The 20,144-nt window shown below is 37.0% G+C and overlaps 1 protein-coding gene across 8 annotated transcripts in view; it reads left to right on the top strand.

The window, feature by feature from the left end:
- The window catches only part of SLC4A10 (solute carrier family 4 member 10), a 165,208-nt gene that overhangs the window by 30,166 nt on the left and 114,898 nt on the right, over positions 1-20,144 (top strand). For 5 of the 8 annotated variants that reach the window (XR_011337746.1, XM_069861224.1, XM_069861223.1 and 2 more), the window contains exon 1: positions 6,069-6,430. The exons of 2 other annotated variants lie outside the window; for them this stretch is intronic. Coding sequence is in view for 4 of the 6 variants with exons in the window: in XM_069861224.1 (XP_069717325.1) it covers positions 6,350-6,430 (81 nt within the window). In the remaining 2 variants the exon portion in view is untranslated. Of the gene's footprint in view, positions 1-6,068; positions 6,431-20,144 lie in introns of those variants that run through there. One more of the 8 variants, XM_069861229.1, reaches the window with a different exon arrangement.

Below are 20,144 nucleotides of genomic sequence, written 5' to 3'. Positions count from 1 at the left end.
GGCACGGTCATTTAAAATAAATCACTTTCTAGACACACATTTAAAATTTATAATTTCATTCTCATTTTACAAGTAATTTTCTAGAATACATGATTTTCATAAATATAATTTTGCTAACAACCTTCATGATTGTGAAATTCGAAGAGATTTTGTACTGTTTATTTTTGTATTTTTTCAAGAACAAATGTCAACAACCATCTCCTGTATACGTTGGAAGCATAGGATTTCTCCTCAGCAGTCTGAGAGAAAGGAGATGTCTGCCCTTTCCTACATTATCTTCTGGGAAATGGAGTGCAAGACGTTTTAAAGTTGTTTTTGTAGGAAAAATACTGGATAGAAAACTTCCTGTTTTTTCATTGTTTTCAAACTCTTTATTATATATTTATTCTAATTTACCAGCAACATGTAGTGCAGTGATCTGAATTGTCAGGTACTGGCCTGAGATACAAGCTTGAGTTTTAGTGCTAGAACACAGCAACACTGACACTGGGGTTTTTAGAAAGGCAGGTTTTGGTACAGCTACGTTAACTGTTAGGCAGAATTGGAACCAAGGGGTTCATTTGCAAATTTTGTTTATGCAGGCAGGCATAGTTCAGGTCTGCTTCTGCACGTTTCCTGTTTAGTTTTAGGATGTCTTTTAGCCACAGTCATGGTTATCCACAGATGAACTGATTAGACTTACGTAACGCCTGTTGAAATAATCACAAAAGGAGAGTGCTTGATCAGTATCTCATTTGAGAAAACAGAGCGTGTCCATAAAATATAACAAGTTTTTACTGAGCTAATAAATTTAAACTTATATTTTCTAAATGATTTTCCTCTTGCTTAGAGAAGGATATTTACTGTTTATAACAAAAAAACTTCAACAATTTTATGGGACAATTAATTAAGAGGTAGGTATGTACACTAGAGAAAGGTAATAGAATCAGTCCTGTTGTTATGATTGAAGAAGAATAGGCTATAATTAATTACTTTAGAGCTTGTTCCACTCAGTTACAAAGATATATTTTTTTAATCTTTGTTGATCTGAGCAATCAGCCAAAACTTAAGAGCTGATAACTATTTTGGTTTAGAAAATTTTCTAATCTATTTATGTTATTAATATGATTCTGTGTATTGAGACGAAAGTTCAGTGTCTTCAGTACAGGAAAAACCAACTGTAACTGAGTTGGTTTTGTTTCCTTTTTTTTGTTTCCTTTTTTTTTTCTTTTTTTAATTCAGTGTTCTAAACTTTTCTCCTGTCAGTGTTGAGTTCCATGACAATCTCCTGATTTTCTTCAGGTCCTACTCCTGGTACCAATTCTGCTGTATCATGTATTTCTGCTTTTTTCTTCACTTGTCAGCGTTTTCCTGATTGTCTCTCGTAGAAATACAGGAGTCAAAGGCACACTCTTGGTCCGTGAGTTTGATTTGCTGCTCCTGTAGACTTTCAGTCTCTGATAGTTAAAAAAATCCCAGACGTTAATTACAAGTATGTATGGATTTGTGCTTCTTCCAAAGTTGTTCTTGTACTTGAGTATTTATTCAGTCTTGACACCTACACAGATCTCTCGCTTAGTCTTTCCTTTTAAGTAAAGCAAATACTTTCAGTTCTTTCTTGAAATTGCCCTGACCGTTGTAGAAATCTTTATTTCTTGCAGTTTGTATTCCTTTTTAGGCACAGATGATCAGAATCAACAATAAAACAGTTTTAACAGAGCTTCATGTTATTGCATTACTGTTGATGTCTGTATATGAGAAATATCTTCCCTTATAATTTCAAAATTTTGTTTCCATAGGGACTTCATGTTGGTAGCTCATAATTACTCCATGATAAGCGTTGTCCCTACAGTTTCATCCACTGTAATTTTCAACTGCTGATCTCTCAGTTCTTAACAGAAACTTAATAATCTATAAGATCAATTCTTTGTATTTTGCAATATTAAATTTTACCTTGATTTTATTGTTGTAGTTCTAAAGTTAATCCATGTCTTCCTGGTGATGTTACGTTTATTATATATTAGCAGTGCTTTCCAATATCAGAATTTTTTTTGTATAAACTGAGACTATGATTTTTGGTATAGTTAATAATACTTATACTCTGGTCATTAATACAAAATATATAGTAAAATTGATTCCCCAGAATGTTGCTGAGGAATACATGTTAATATTGTTCTTCCAGCTTTTTGAGCCATCACTACATCATAGAATCACTATTTTGGAAAAGGCCTCCTAGATCATTGAGTCCAACCATTCCTATCTGCCACTAAACCATGTCCTTGAGTACCTCATCTACCTGTCTTTTAAATACCTGCAGAGATAGTGACTCAACCACCTCCCTGGGCAGCCTCTTTAAGTGCCCAATAACCCTTTCCTTGAAAAATTTTTTCCTGATGTCCAGTCTGAATCTCCCCTGCTGTAGCTTGGGGCCATTGCCCCGTGTCCCATCCCCTGTCACTTGGGAGAAGAGGCCAGCTCCCTCCTCTCTACAACCTCCTTTCAGGTAGTTGTAGAGAGCAATGAGGTCTCCCCTCAGCCTCCTCTTCTCCAGGCTACACAACTCCAGCTCTCTCAGCTGCTCCTCATAAGGCCTGTTCTCCAGCCCCTTCACCAGCTTTGTTGCCCTTCTCTGGACTCGCTCCAGAGCCTCAACATCCTTCTTGTGGTGAGGGGCCCAGAACTGAACACAGGATGCGAGGAGCGGTCTCACCAGTGCTGAGTACAGAGGGAGAATAACCTCCCTGGACCTGCTGGTCACGCCGTTTCTGATCCAAGCCAAGATGCCATTGGCCTTCTTGGCCACCTGGGCACACTGCTGGCTCATGTTCAGTTGTCTGTCAACCAGCACCCCCAGGTCCCTCTCCTCCAGGCAGCTTTCCAGACAGACTTCTCCTAGTCTGTAGCACTGCACAGGGTTGTTGTGCCCCAAGTGCAGGACCCGGCATTTGGCCTTGTTGAACCTCATGCCATTGGACTCAGCCCAGCGGTCCAGCCTGTTCAGATCCCTTTGCAGAGCCTCCCTGCCCTCCAGCAGATTGACCCTTCCTCTCAGCTTAGTGTCGTGTGCAAATTTGCTAAGGGTACATTCAATGCCTTCATCCAGGTCATTGATAAAGATATTGAACAGGACTGGACCCAGCACTGAGCCTTGGGGGGCACACTTGTGGCCGGTCCTAGCTGGATTTAACTCCATTTCCCACCACTCTCTGGGCCCAGCCATCCAACCAGTTTTCCACCCAGGAGAGTGTGCGCCTGTCTGGGCCAGTGGCAGCCAGTGGAGGTCATCTCACCTTACTTTTACAGTCTGCAGTACCTTTCACTGATCTCAAATGTTTTCTACCATAATCATTAGTACTAGCAAATCTTACTAAAATTGAATTTAAAAAGTTGAGCGACAGAACTGCTCTTGTGAGCAGCAGAGTTGCTCACCCACAGCTCACCCAAATCTTTTAGATTTCTCATAGATTCAAAGTAGCCATTATTTCAGCTTGAAGTAACTCTGAATTTATTTTTTCTTCTTTTTCTTCTTTCTTTTTTCCTGTGGAGAAAAATGAATTAAAACCAAACTGTATTTCTGAGTAATGCTTTTTTGTGGTATAAAGTGGTAGCTGTTTGTATTCTGAAGGAATGACTTACCAGATTTTTGTTTTAACTTTTCTCAGAATAAATACACCTTATAAGCTGGCACTGTATTTAATACCCTTTGTGTGCTTTAACGTTATTAATGGAATGTTAAAATTTCTACTTTTGCAAAATATTAATTGTATTGCCATGAAAAAAACCCATGCAATAGCTTCTGGGAAAGGATTCCACTAGCTGGGATAATATTAATGCAGAAATACTGTATATTTCTTAATGCTTTTCTAATTTGTGCTGAGATCTTAACCTAACTCAGGAAAATAGTTTCCTATCTTGTCTTTTACTAGCTCTTGAATTCTTCAGATGTCCAGCTGGGGGAGAGATTATGTATTCTTTGTGACCACAAATTTCTAAGTGATGTTCCCGACATCTGTGGTTATAGCTCCTAACTTTGCGTTTTTCGTTTTTTGAGTGGAGATGATCATGTAATACAAGATTTTGATAGAGAGGGCGTACATAATATTTATAAAAGGTGACTTGGCAACATATATATTTTTATTTGTTCACTTCTTACCATCTCACTGGCCTCTGGCTTGTGGGGACTTGGAAGTTGTTGCCAGCAACTCACAGAAGCAAGATTGTACTCCCTTAATGTAGTTACAAGTAGCTACTGGTCACAATATAGTACTGCAGAACTGAGTGTTTGCATAGGAGTAAATAACATAGTATTTGGTAATGGTGTATTATTTTTCTAAAATTACCACTGGAAATAAAAATATTACCTTGGGAGATATTCCCTTTTCATACTGGTGTGGGGAGAGTTATTTTCCTCTTTTTACTGCTGAATCACTCTTGTTTATTTTTTTAAGGGCCTTTTTTCTCCCTGTGTATATGTATTTCTATCCTGTGCACATAGGTTTAGTAATATTTTCTTGGTTGAAAGTGAATTTATGAGTTATTCTGGAAAAAAGTTAGAAGTGACAGCTTTCGAGAACATTCACAGTATTCAAGTTGGCACCCGGACTGCCATTGTCCTCGGCATTAAAAAAGACGCTGTCTGGTTGCTGGGCCTCAGGATTAACTTTCTTGGAGAGTATAAAAAGCAGTGTCAAGTCTGGGCTGATCTGGTTCCCTACTGCACTTTAAAGTCTCCCACAGCATCACTGACTTGCCTCTGCTTGGCTACCTGACACGGCACTGGCGACCCTGCGTGAACCGAGTTCCCTTTCTCTGTGGATGAAATGTCCTTGTATTGGGGCAGTTGTACACTGTATAAAGTGAATCAGTTAAAAATTGATGGCAAAGAGTTTTTCTTTCTGAAAGGAAATAATGTAGCATTCATGGGTGAGACCAGTTTGCTATTATCAGTGCCATAATGTAAGTGACTATAAGCCAAACTTGATTACTCATAACAGCAATTACTATAACTGTATGAGAATAATAATGTTAAAGTAACAGAATAGGATCTGGGTGCATTAATTTACAGCCATTTACATCTAGTTTCTGTCTCTATTTCAAAGTAAAGAAGGACATCCAAATTAATTTGAATAACATGCTGGCTGTGGTTACATTGGGGAAGATTTTTTACTCCAAATTTTGTTTGTCTGTGAAGTTGGACTGGTTGCAATATATTTCAGTATGTGTTGAGGAAATATTCTTGTATGTTTAATGACTGAGTAGCTCAATAGGACTTTCTCACTGTATGAACACGAGTAATTTTTCTGTGGGTCTAGAATTCAGAGGAGTTATTAAATTTTGCTGCTAGCGCTGTTTTGTCTTAGTTCTATGAAGTTATTTTTTTTGTTTGCATAAGTTTGTTGCCATAAAGAGAATAAGAAATTGTAAATAATGATTTATAATAATCAATTTCACTTGCATCAAGTATGTGTTTTGATAGAAAAGTCCAGTTATAACTTTGTAGACTTAATAATTTAATTATTACTAAGGAGGATACTGTACATTTCTTAGGATGAAAGGTCTCTCATATCAGAAAAAAGCATGCATGATTGTTTTGTTTGATATCAAAACACATTTTTGCTGTCATAATACTGGCACATTTTCAAGGCATGCTGTTTTCTGGCTGCTAGCAGGGAGTAAAGGAAACAATGCAATGATCATGCAGTTTATTTAAAATAAACACTAAAAATTCTTAGGCAAGCGTTGTTTTAATTTAACGGGGACTAGGATTCATAAGGCTGCATAAAGTAGCTGTTTCAGTACCAAACAGCTATTTAAATGTGTTGCTGCCTGTGAGTTGTTTGGAATTTCTTTCTGGTAATTTTCCTTTGGATCAGATTGTGCTGTTTCTTCTGAATGGTGAAAGTGCTTGTTGAGGAGTGGTCATGCAAGCAAAATCTGATAACCTCGATATGTCACTTCATCTGCCGTTTTTCTTTTGTTAATGCAAAGCTGGTTGCATAATATGTAATTTCTCCTTTATCTGACCACAGACGAAAACAAAATCTATAGTGGCAGTGCTAGGTTTTATAAAAAACGCAAGTGAGGAGTTGAAGGATGTGGCTTGTTCTGTTTGGATGAGGCAGGATTGCTTTAAGCAGTAAGCTTACTGTTTTCAGATGGCATTAGCAGCATCAGTGATATAGCTGTGTCAGCCGCCTTGACTACTGGATGTCTGTAATCGCACGGAGGGAACTCTCTTTAAGATCTGGTATCTTGAGCATAATGACTGCAGCACTTACTGATGGACAGAATGGCTGTTAATGCTTTCTTTGCCAGCCTAGAAGATTTTGAAAGAGAGATGAGTCTGTGATGTACTTTTGTGAGACAGGAAATGCAATTTTTGGGGGTCTCTGGAAATAGAAAGGTCATGCAGCTTGGAACCGGTGAGACATTACGGTCTCTAAGTCATCAGGTATGACCTCATAGTTTATACTAATATTTGTAACACAAGGCTTTGGTTTACAGTTTTAGGTCATTTACAGTTTCTTTGTCTGTGTAATTGCTTCATGTTCATATTGCTACAGGATTTATAGTGTAGGCTGTTTACATAAGAAGACTGATGTATGTCTTGGAAATTGAATGTGTTGTTAATTGCTATTTGAACAATGTAAGGTTATTCCATATATATTTTCAGCCTGTTTTTATTGTGATTTTGATTTCTTTTAACTAATTCATGTTAGAAGGTTATGCCTCTGCTGTAAATTAAAATGACAAGACTGCATTACATTTTTATTTTGCTTTATCTTTCCATGATACACAGAGCTATTGTGTGACTGTGTGTGTTTGTTGTATGAAATGCAGTATAAGGCAACTGTTTACCTACAGTGGCAGGTTATTTAAAAAAAAAATGTACCACTTGTGTAACTGGACAGAGCCATTCTGCAGGCACAGCTCTTGCTTCATTTTGCAGTCGCAGATTTTTTTTTTTCCTTCATTTCAAATCAGTTTTAAAAATAGCTCACTGAACGTAACAGAGGAAGCTTGGCAAGATAACTCCCCACTTTTTAATTATTACACTCAGTGACACATACTAATACTAACGGGTTGTAAAAGGGAAGATTAGTAACTTAAATATTTAAAATATTGTTTAAAAGCAATTTCATTTTACTGAAGCATATCTCATCCTTTTTTTGTTTTTGACTGTTGACAACTTCATTGCAAGGCCGTTACTTTTGTATCTGCTATTGTATTGTGGTGATGGATAGGAAAATCAGAGTACATAAAAGACAACAAGTATGTAGGTACTTTACTGAGGAAGATAGTGGCCTGATTTCATGTATGGAGCACAGAATGGAATTGGAGCTACTGCTATCGCTTCAGGTGTTACAAATGTGGCCATTGTTTCACTTGAATACAGCATAGAGCAATTAAATTTGAAATTGTAGGAGAAGTTTATTTTAAAAAACTATATTAGGCTCCATCTTAAGAAATCCTAGATGTATTTGGAGAACATTTCCATGGCAACGTGTTTGGCCATGTGTTTTAAAAGCTCAGCTGAAGCCTGAAAGTAGTGTTCAATTATTCTGTTGCTTGATTTACCTTTGTGAAACAACAATTTTTGCATATAACTGGGCTGCAGATTGACAGAGGTAAGTGGTATTTCCTACCCCCAAAGCCCAGGATTAAGGGATCAAGACTTAAAAATATTTTCATATTTTCATCTAAAAATGTAAACATGTAAAACATGGATTTGATTTTGCATTTATAACTGTATTCCTGTTTCACCCCCATTTAATAACATTTTGTTGGAAATGTACATGTGTGGGAGGCCATAGAAGACCAAACTTAAGAATGTGCTGCAAACTGCTTCAGTAAAAATGCTTTCCATTTTTAATTGAAAACATTTGTAAAAAACGTATTATTTCTACTGGCCATAATTTATGGCCCAGTCTACTTATCCAGCTTACATTCTTATTAATAATGAGGAAAGCTTGCCCTGCTCTTAAGCTTGATTAGGATTGGAATGATTTAACTATACCTTTCACTTGCTACAAGATCTTTGTAATCTGTTAGAATTTAGTTTCAGTATTTTAATGTATTAGTCACAATGAGTACATTCTGTTACTTGGCATTGGAATGAAATTCCTGAAAGTATTGGTTTCATGGTATTCTGGTGCTTTGCAGGGTATTTATGGACTTTAATAGGAGCAACCCTCCCCGCAGCTTCTTTGTTTTCCGTATTCAAGCAATAACTTAAGATCTTGACTTACCTGTATTTTGAAGTTGTTCCTGAAGTCTCCTTTGCTCATTTAAAATAATTAGATCTCCATGGATTTTCATGTAGCTGGAAGCTATAGCAACATGCCATGTACTTATGCTGGACTCTTGTTTTATCATTTCTATTAATTCTGCAGGGTGTGTTCTGTTGGTGTTTTAGGAAAGTAACATTTATAATATAATCTCCAGATAGTGTAAGAGATATCCATTGCGGCCTGTTTAGTCTAGACACTATCTACAGAGGAAAATGAATTGCTGAAGAATGCTTACTTGAGGAAGTATGTGTTTAGGTCATTCTATTTTGAAACAAGGATATTACTGACTATTGCAGTGAGTTTGAAGGTTTTTTCACTCGAAGGACGTTGTTCCATTTTAAATTGTTATGACACCCTAATTTCCCTTATTTGGGTCATAACATAGGTCCTCTTTCATTTGGAAGGACTACAGAATAATTCTCTGAAGGAATGTATTAAAGAAGTGGAGCTCTTTTGTAAAAGGAGGAATTGTAGCAAGGAAGATGTATATAGACATGAATGCGGGGAATCAGGCTGAAGTGATCTGAACACTTAAAACTACAAACTATTTTGCCTGTTGAACACTGCTCCCCTCCCCAGGTTTAAGATATTCTTGCTGATATTTGGACATACTGGACAAATTTGGAGTAATTGAATCCAGTGACAATGTGTTGATGTCATCTTGAAGTTTTATTATACCTTCTTTAAAACTATACTATCCCTTTTCAAATCAAGTTGATTTCAACTGTCAGTATTTGTTGAATGCTGGGTAAAGAAGGATCTCGCCAACTAAAGGATTCTTTCTCCTTGACAGTGCATAATGAATACACATCCATGAGTATGTGTTTCCCTGTCTTTAAACATTCCTGTTTACAGAACTTGATGATAAAGATCTTATAAAGAAACAAAGCTCTAGATAGCAAATTGGGCAAGAAACCAAATATTTGTGTCATTTACCAATTCTAAACCTGAATGTTCACACTTATGCACATACTCAGTTATATAGTAGTTTTCCTTATTGCTGATTGCCATTCTGATTCTATGTTACTGAATTACTGACTTTTTTTATAGGTTGTAGTGCCAGTTTTTAAGGAAATGTCACCACTATTACAAACAGGAGCTTGTGGCCAAACGTTCACCAAAGGCAAAACAACACTAGAAGCAAAAAGTACTTTGAGAGCGAGTTGAAGGAGTTCAAGTCCTTTTGCCCTACATTAGTCTTCCTCCCAAAAGATGAACCTATTCTCTGGTCAGATTTTCCTCATTTAGTACTTTAATTCATACACCAAGTCTTTGGACTTAATGACCTGAATTAGGGAAGCCTTACTATAAGCATGTTGGAAAGATCTAAAACACGAAGTAACATAGCATAAATATGTAATAGCAACTGCTAAATAGCTAAATGACTAGTGTTCTAAGAATATCACCGTATGATCATTTTGAATAAAGACTATTTGAAGGAGTTTTGTTGGGATGCAATATCAAAATGTGAATAAATCACAGCATTAAAGACACCGTAATCTGTTAAAAACATTTAAAATAGAGTCATAGTCCCAACCAATTCCTGTAGAGGTGGGAGTAGTAGGTAGGGTGACCATATCAATGCAGTAAAAGAGAATAGTTATGCGTTACTTAGATTGGCAATTTGAAGAGAAGCAATCCCAACTATGGTGCATTCTCTCTCTCCTCCTCTCTTTCGTAATGAGCCTCATAAATAATATGGCTTATTCATATTGTTTCTTGTTTCCTTGCAAGACCATGTTTACCTTGCGTTACTTAATTTTCCAATTAAGTTACTTAGAAAACATTAACATAAGTGCTTACACTACTGTGATAGGGATCTTTGGTCTCACGATAATTTGTTTCAGTAGAAACTAAGTATAACTAGAAGCTTATCCATAATTATGGTAAATTCGGATAGGTTGCTTAATTAGTAAGGTCAGTATAACCTACAGAGCAAGCTATATAATGATTGACACTAAAAAGGAGAGCATCATTTTCCTGAATTATTTAGAAATTGTATATAACAAGAAGAGATTACAAGATGTGACAAATGATAAGTTGGGGAAATACTGATACTCCCATTTCATTAAGGGGATCGAAGTTTTTCCTATGTTTAAGTGATTCTTCTTGTATTTAATTCTTGCCCTGTGACTGGGCACCACTGAGAAGGGTCTGGCTAAGCCTTGCTACTTCCCCCTCACCCCCAGTTAGGTATTTGTATAAGACTACTCTGAACCTTCTCTTCTCCAGGCTGAAAGAGTCCCAGTGCTCTCAGTCTCTCATTTCTGTGACCATTGTGGCCCTTTACTGGGTGTACTCCAGTATGTCCACATCTCTTGTGTAAGAATGGAGCCCAGAACTGGACAGAGCACTCCAGTTACGTCTCAACAGGGCTGAGTAGAGAGGCAGAATCGCATTATCTGGTAAGGAAATTCAGATTGTTTGTTAACTATTCAATCAAACATGGGAAACTTTGGACAGGAGTCTAAAAATGGTGACTGAATGCACTGAAAATTATGAATGGTAAAGTTTGCTAGTAGTCTTGTGGAGAAAGAAAAGGTTTGAAAATAGCTTTGCTTAAGTAATAGCAGTTATTCCCCAATGCCAACTGATATAAGCAGATAATAAGTCCTAAAGGGAAAGGTTAAGCTTTAATATTTTGAGCTAAGCTAATTTTAAAATACCTGAATGGAAAGATATAATCTAGTATGATACCACTAATAAAAAACTCCAAAAAGATAGACTATGGGGAACATGAACTTCAGGGCTTTATAAGTTGTATTTTCAGTCAACTCATCAAAAATTATTTAATTTCTGTCAGAAACTCAGAGCATGCACAGAGTTCTCAAATGTTCTCAAGTGATGCAGCAACCATCAAATAAGATTCAACAAAATATTTGGCATGGTATATTGAACAAGAATGTGAAATAGGCATTAAGTGACATGAGGGAACATTGAAATATTGTAAGAATTTGCTCATTTTTTTATAATAGCTTCCCCCTACTCCCCCAGGCTGCTTAAATAAAATAAAATCTATTTAGGAGCATTCAGTGATTCAAGTTATGTTATCTCCTGATAACATAATGAGTTCACTTGTTTAAATTCTCTTTATTAAAGATTTTATGCAGGCACACAGAGTCATTAAAATACGCGCAAGAAATCATACCCATATGGTTTGCATCTACATTTAATGCAATTAAAACTATTCTAACAAAAGCAATATCAGTTTTATGTCCCAATCCTGCAATTAAAATTTTCCAGGAAAAGCTGTGTCACTTTTATGACTAATTCCTGCAAGTGGAACAGCAGAGAAACACCTTGTCCTCCTTGCATTAGTGAGGGGAGCTGCAACTGAACAATTCCATTCAGGTGTGGAGTCAGTTTAGAGAAAGGAATTTGGAGGATGGAGACCTGATGTCAGGCTTATTATGTAAGGCGGTTGACTATGCTTTATGAGCTTTCTGTCTGAGAGTTAGTCATGCAGGTCAGTTATACCAGCTGATATCACTCTTTAGTTCAATTTTTAAAGATATTTAAGTATTTATTTTTCTGCTAAGTTTATCTGAATTATTTTAAACTTGAGAAAAAAAATGAGACTTCTCTTTCCCTTTTTCTGCTCTCCATTGTTCATCTAACTTATCTAGGAATAAAGTTCAAGGAATAAATTTTGGTGAATATAAAATATTAGAATTCATGCATGTATGTGTGTCTTAAACAGCAGTGGTTCACATCATAACTTAAATTTTAGATTTGGGCAACTCTTACTATATAAGAAAGTGGCGGTTGACTGATGTTACCTCAGTGTTGACTGCCATGGAAAAGTTTTAATGGAGAACATTGACAGATCATTAGAAAAATCTAATACATATGGAAAATACAAAATGATAGTTGCATAACAGTGACAGTGATATAGTAGTTTCTTATGGCATTGTGCATTCTGCTGAAGATTATTCCTGGGTGCTTGGATTCCAGTGGCAAGTGTAGACCTACTTCTTTAAGTGCTACCAAGGATGATGCTCAGTGTCTGATAACTGTGACTGGATCTTATCCTTAGAATGTCAGTTGTGGTAGTTGTGCTAATACAACTTTTTAGATGACCAGGGCACAGAGTTTAGTGGAGGTGGCTGGGTTTTGCCAGTAAAGTTTACATAACACATGAAATTTGAAACATATGAAAATGAAAAGCTGTCTTGGCATTCTTCTGTTCAGAAAGAAGTGATGACCTCTTTCTCCAGGCACTTTGTTGCCTCATTGCCTTTGCCAGACTTGTCCCCGCTGCTAGATCTCAGTGTACTGTCACCAGTTCTTCCGCACATAGTCGTGAGCGAATTTCTCATTGCAGTGACTCATTGGGCTTGGTTATTGCCCAGTCTGCCTTCTGCTCTCCTCCTCTTTCCTGAGTGGTTTTCTATTTTGTAGGGTGCAGATGTGCTGAAATTTCTCAGCCATCTAACTTCTAATGCAGAGATGCATATTTGCTCTGGATCTCAGTGAGAGATGTAATCTGTGTTGTCAAAAGTAATTACTAGCACTGCCTTGTGTCCCAAGCATCTACAGTAGCAGCAACCTCAGCAGCAATCTGAGACGTGCTCTGGGTCCTGTGCCTGCTTCAACAGATGAGAAGTGTTAAATTGTTTCCTTTTAGTACACTTTGCAATTGTTGAGGCAGAGATTAAATTTGCATTTTTAGCAATGTCTATATCATCAGCTATAAACAAATTTCCTCGGTAATCACTTAGACTTTATTTCCCTCATGGGCCTCTTTGTCTGTCCATTAAAATGTCACTATCAATTTTTAGTTTTAATTTCTTTTTAATTTTCTTGTCTTTGCTTGGCTACGCTGTATACACCTGTAGGTACCTAATTTAATACAGGAACATAAAGAATAGCATCTTCATCTTCCACTATGCACAGCATAAAATTTCTTCAGGTGAATTGCAGAATTTTCTATGCTGGTTATTCAGTCATAGCAAACAAGATTCAGGTTCTTTGGCTTTAGACTTTTTTTGGCATTTGGTTCTATGCAGAGCTGGGCAGCAGGGATCCTATAAAGCAAATTTGTCGACCCCTGGAGTTGATGTTGTTCCCATAATGGATGTTGCTGCCTTCCCAGCATGTTCATCATCTTCCTGTCTTGGTTTACAGTTTACCTATTTGGGACAGGCATAGCGATATACGCTGATATCACAGACAATTATGGAACAACACTACTCTTAGAAAACAGCAGGAAATGATTTAATTTCCAAGATGCAAAGCATCCCATGCTCAATAACCCTTACTTTGGGAGACTGTGTTAATGAAGACAGGGCTTTCTTGCTTCATCAGGTTCCTAGTGTAACTCTGCTCAGTTTGAATTTATGTGTATTTATAACTTCCTAGTCTCTTGTCAGAGGACCTCTTGATCAGTCTCGGCATGAGTTTGCAGACCTCTTTCAGATACTTCTGTTGCCATGTTCTTCCCTGGAACATAGGAATATAAAAATCATAGAATCATAGAATAACCAGGTTGGAAGAGACCCACCGGATCATGGAGTCCAACCATTCCTATCAAACACTAAACCATGCCCCTTAGCACCTCGTCCACCCGTGCCTTAAACACCTCCAGGGAAGGTGACTCAACCACCTCCCTGGGCAGCCTGTTCCAGTGCCCAATGACCCTTTCTGTGAAGAATTTTTTCCTAATGTCCAGCCTAAATCTCCCCTGGCGGAGCTTGAGGCCATTCCCTCTTGTCCGGTCCCCCGTCACTTGGGAATTCCCTCTTGTCCTGTCCCCCGTCACTTGTGTGCTGAGCCAGACTACAAGCCTATCTGGCTCAGTATCTTGTCTCTCTGATACTGAGCAAAAGACTAGAGAAATGTGTGATAGTAGGGCAGGTTTACAATCACAGAACCTGTGGGTGCTCTCTGAGAACCTCACAGTTCACAGCACTGGGGCTTTCTGTTCCAGAAAGAGTGATTTTGGATTTGGTACCTTTGATACCTTTCTCTTCCCTGAACATGTCCACACATTTATTGAATGCAAGTAAACTTTTAATATTCAGCTGAGTTCTGTAGCTTGCCAATATGCTATGTGAAGAACTATACCTTTTTGTTTTAAACTGGTTGGACTCAATGATCCGGTGGGTCTCTTCCAACCTGGTTATTCTATGATTCCATGAAACCTGGCTCCAGCTGTCTTCGTATAATACCACTGTCCTTAGTACTATATTGGGAAAGACAGTGAACAGTGATTTCCTTTTCAGCCTATGATATATATAATCTTTTTATAGACTTCTAAGATAACTGCCTCATACAGTATATATTCTTGTTCTCTAAATCTTTTCTGTTTCAGCTGTATCCTTTTTGGCAAGTAGGAACCAAATGCACTTGATATTCATGCTGCAGGTAAACTTAAGATATATACAGTAGCCATAAGGATATCCTTGTTTTGCTTCTTGTGCATTTTCTAATTTACAGTGTTCTGTTTGCTTTTATCCCCACAGTTATTGAACTTCAATATGACATTATCATGAAATTTTTAACAAAAACTCCGAGACCTCACTGCTAAGTGGTGGTGCTCAGAAAGTTTCATTATGTATGTGAAACTAGTATTGTTTTTCCCTTTTGTGAATCAGTTTGCAACTTTCCCACTAAATTTCATCCAACATCATTCTTAATTCCATCATTTATCATTCTTAATGCACTTAGTGTGCTAACAGACTTCTGCAGCTCTCTGTATTCAAGCTTAATCTTTATGCATCTGATTAGGAAATTATCTGTTGTTAGGAAACTTTGTCACCTTATTGCATGTCCAAAATTATCTATAAATTTGTACCAGTGCAGATCTTGCCAGAATTCCAGTGATGGCTTCTGCAATGGTGACTTCCCTATGCCAAAATAAATCACAATTTCCCTATGGCTTCTTTTTCTATATTGTATCATTTCTTAACCCAGTGAAGAACTTTCCTCTTATCCCATTGCTGCATTGGTTCTTTCAGTTGCCTTTGATGGAGACATATGCTCAAAACCTTTTGGCAGTCAAAGCAGACTTTTAAAAACAATTTCTTTTATTAGGAGGCTTCTTTACTCCTTCAAGGAGTAGCAGTGGGTTTGTAAGGTACGATTCTACAAGATCAGTTGTTTTCCAGTATATCATACTTCTTCCTGTGCCTTGTAATTTTATTCCTTATAATTGTTTCTCTAAACCTGTGCATTACCAGCAACAGACCTGTTGGATGATTCTTTACAAACAATGTTTGCAAATCTATTTAGAATTTGATATCATATGTGTGGTTTTCCAGTTCAAAGGTACTAGAGGTGAGTTCAGATAAACCAGTTCCAAGTTACCAGAAGGGATTTCAAGTAATGATGTTACACATCACATTCAGTGTCACCTGTAGAATTTGGAATTATAAACTGTATATTGTTAACTAAAATATTTTGAGAGTATTTCTGTTGAAAAGATATGCAAATTTAATCCCTCTTTACATCTGGACTCTCTGGATGTCCACAGAAATGTAATGCAGCTTAACAGTAACAAGAAAACTGAAGAAGCAGATTTATTCAGGAAATGTTTAAAACAGAAGACAGGCAAATACAAGAAATTAATGTTACAGAGTTTTCCCATTTTTTTCACAGACAGATTAACAAAGTGTTTACACTTTTGCTAATCTTTTATCATTCTTCGACATGAGCATTACTTTTGTGATACATAGTGATGAAAAATGAACAAGAATGAAAATAATCACAAATAAAATATTTAAGGGAATAATAGTAGCACCTGTTAATGGACCTGTGCACGGGATTTATTGACTTGACCTTTATGCTATTGAAAAGGAGACATTTCTTATCTTTTATTTACTGATTACACAAGTCACTGCTTTCCCCTTGCCCCCTTATTTTTTTGGCTGATGAATGCTGAACGTGCAGAGGCAGAGTGGTAGTTAAGCTGAACTGACTGTGCCAGTGATTGTGAGGTGAATGGGCAGGCTTCCTGACCGCCCTGTGCAAGTCAAATCCACTGCCAAATGGAGAAGTGGGGACATTTGGTTTTCTTTGGTTCTCTCTTATTTTTTCCTTCTATAAATATTCTTCAGGTTAAATGTAAGCAGTACAGGGAGATGCAGTTTCAGTCTTCAGTGGTCTCATTAAAGCATTGGGTCTTTTTTGTTCGAAAGATAAACAAATGTTCAAGGGAGATTTCAGTTCTATACTTCTGACTTCCTATTATTACTTGTAGTCTCTCATTGACTTTTTCTGCACCCTGTCCCACTTTAAAATATGCTAATTTTATTTCTAAGCAGAGGAAGACTCTTATGATATGCACTTTAAAAAGTGTTTTGTTGCAGTCCATGGTAATGCTATAGTTTAAAATAAAAATTATCTGGAACCTTATAAAGCTCCCATCCTGCTGGATTCCCATTGACTACACAGGAGTTACACAAGGTGCAAGTTAGGACTTCACATACCTTTGAGGGAGTAACATCTTTGTTTGTCATGATCCAGTCTATGGAAAATTTTACTGCTGGAAATTGTTTTGTAATCCTGATGGGCTACAAACCTGCTTCCTCAGCTTTTGAATTCTGCCATGTTTACATCAAGAGATGAAATTATACTAGACTATAAATGTTTCAAAGGAAAGAAAAATATCACACACAACTCATAATTCTTTACTAAGTATTGATGCTTCTTTAAGTGTGCATATTTGTGACTTTAATAGCACATCAGAGTGGCAGAAAAGCAGTGAGTTTCAATTCACTTCTTCCTTTTTTTTTTTAATTTTTTAAAATTCTCAGGCAGATCAACTCCTAGAGCTTTAGTGTGTTAGGTGAAATCTGTGTTTCCTATATATATATATATATATATATATCAGACCTGATCGCATCCTTACTTGGGGAACAAAACCCCTGTGTAACTTCCTGGGATAGATGTGGTTTAAAATACATTATCTGCCCTCATTCCGTTTACACTCCTTTGTCTTCAGATGTTTTCTCCTTGAAAGCAATCCTTGGTAAAATTAAGTATCGGACATAATAGCTGTGATGTTGAGCTTGCAAAAGAATAACGAGGCTTAAAATAACAAAACAAGCTCCTTAAAAAACCTCCAATCACTCGCTCCCCAAGAACCCAGACATCTCTACATCCAAGGATGCAGAATAACACTTAACCAATGGTGTTATTTACTCTCTTGTGTACAATATTTTGAGAAGAATTAAGCGATCAGTATGCTATTCTGGCAATCGACCCATAAATACAATTAAAATTCCTGGGAGAACAGTGCTCAGATTAGACCAGTTCTACATTACTTAAGATTTATTAGTGCACGTTTGCATGAACTTCTAATATAGTTACAGAGTGTGCAAGTGTAAGATATCTCGACCAATACTGCTTATATACACTTGGCATGCAATATAAGCTTCAGTGGATTAAATCTTTTCCTAGTATAACTATGTCGTAGCAAATCATCCTTATCAACCAGCACTTTAAATTACCATCTAATTTGTTAAAACAAGTAATATATGTCAGAGAGTATATATAACAGCTTCAGATTACAGAAGTTTCAGGATATATGAAAAAACAAAATTATGATATTTGTTGATATTGATGTCTTCTCTTCTGCTTTTCTTTCCTTTATTCCTCTGTACTTCCCTGTCCTCTATCAGCTTATCAGGCCCCTTTGGGCTCTATTTTTTTGTTCTTCTCATACACTTCCAAGTCCTTCTGACAGTTCGTGGTCCTGGCTGACTCCCAATATCTACCTTCTCAGTTCCTAATGCCATCTGCCATGCTTTAGAGGTATTACTGACTATCTCTTGTGAAAATCTTTTGATTCTGCTGACTTTATTTCTTGATCACTAGGAATTTTGTCGTCTATTATAAGTATCTTTGCTTGCAGTTTTGCCTGTTTCTGGGTTTTTTTTAATTTTTTTTTTAATTAACCATATAACCCTCCATTCAGCCTATCTATTTGCCCTTCTCTCCATGTGAACTTCTTAAAACTAACTAACCAACTGAGGTCAAAATTCAAGCTTCCTCCTTGTTTACTGAAAGCAACATTAAGATTTATTTTTGTAGTCTTTGAACCTGTTCCAACAAACTTATCCCTGTCCCTATCCACCTTCTGACCCTATAATGCACTTCTTTTATAATTTTTATTTCTCTTCTTGAATTCCTTCCTATATACAAGAAATATGTCTGAGTGTCTTCATATTAAAAAATACAACACAAACCAACCCTCAGTTTCAGAAATTTCTGTTCACCAGATCCCTTGACCTCCTTCATCTTCTAACACCCTTACTATGCTTTGTACAATTGTCCTGATTTTTTTTCTTCCAGTGCCTTTCTAGAACTGCACATTTCTTCTGGTTTCTGTCTTTTGTACTGAAATTTATCTCACTGGTGTTCCACTTGACTTCTTCCTGGAGGAACTCCAGGCTAGTCCTTTATTCTCCTCCACTCCATCTGTCATCTCTCTGCATCGCAATGTTATAGTCATTGCTAAATTTTGTTGTTCATAGGCATTTGTCATTTTTTCCTTGTTGATTCTTTTTCTTTTCAGACTCGGTTTCTTATTGGGTGAATCTTCCTCTCCCCCTCCTCCTCATTCTGTAGATGTGTGTTTAGATCTCTCAGGAATCCATTCTAAGCCTTTGCATCCACCGCCACATGTTACTTCAGATAATGTGGCCGTATGTGTAATCTTTAAGAAGGCATCACTGTTTTATTTTTGATGGTCTTCCTCTACTCCAGTTAAACTCTACCTCTCAGAAGATTTTCTAGGTCTTCAGTGGTCACCTGAATATAATCATGTCAGAAACAATTCCTGAGTTTTCTTTTCTTTCCTCTTTTTGCACTAAGCAGCTCTGAGATCTGACAGTTCCTGTTTGTCCATGTAACCGTAAATCAGATTGAAGGCCTGCTCGTTTCAGCATCGTAACTGTTATGATCTCATCTGCCTGTCTGACTTCAATAGTTACAACTTTGCTTCACTTTATTATTGGTGCTAATATCATCCTGGCTTATTACTCTGCCTACATCACTTGCTTTTTGATGTCTATTTACTACACATGTGGTCTCGAGTTGCATCAGAGGAGGTTCAGATTAAACATCAGGAAAAATTTCTTCACCGAAAGGGTTATTAGGCACTGGAACAGGCTGCCCAGAGAAGTGGTTGAGTCATCATTCCTGGAGTTATTTAAACGACGGGCAGATGAGTTGCTCAAGGATATGGCCTAGTAGTTTGCAGGTGCAGTTGGACTTGATCTCAAAGGTCTTTTCCAACCAAATGATTCTATGATTCTGTGACTCTATGATATTTAATGGCAATGCTAGTTGAAGAAAAGAAAGAATTTGCAAGACACCTGTGAGACCAAATACAGATCAGCAGATTATTATTTGTTTAGTACCTGCACTGAGATTGTGCCAAGAAGAGGAGCCTATTGTACTAAGCCTGGTACAAAACTCATGATAAATATAAGACTCATCCAAGTATCTTGCAGCATAATGTTTAAATGGTAAGAATTTTCTTTTTTGTGTTCAGTACAGAAAAACCTGTTCTTTAATAAAAGCAGTTGGTGTTGTCTTGGCAAGGAAGGGTATGAAGAACATCTGCTGGATATTATTTTTTGTCATAGTGTTTGTGATTGTTTTCACTTTAGATCAGCATAGTGAAATACAAGTAATGATATGTAATTCAAAAATTTCATTACTTGTGTTGTGCCAGTGAAACTTGTGGTCTTGCAATTTCTGCCTTTTTCTCAAAATACTGAACACTGGGGACATTTACATCAAAGAGGTGGAGTTTGAAAGGTGAAATTTAATATGATACTAGTTATCTAGTAAACGTAAATAAACAGGTAAATACTATGTCTGTGAGAATGGTTGAAAAACAATTTGCTTTGGAAAAGTTTCCCT

The sequence above is a fragment of the Phaenicophaeus curvirostris genome, chromosome 7 (genome assembly GCF_032191515.1).
Source record: "Phaenicophaeus curvirostris isolate KB17595 chromosome 7, BPBGC_Pcur_1.0, whole genome shotgun sequence".
NCBI classification, from domain to species: Eukaryota; Metazoa; Chordata; class Aves; order Cuculiformes; family Cuculidae; genus Phaenicophaeus; species Phaenicophaeus curvirostris.
This window is presented reverse-complemented; position numbering and strand designations above follow the sequence as displayed.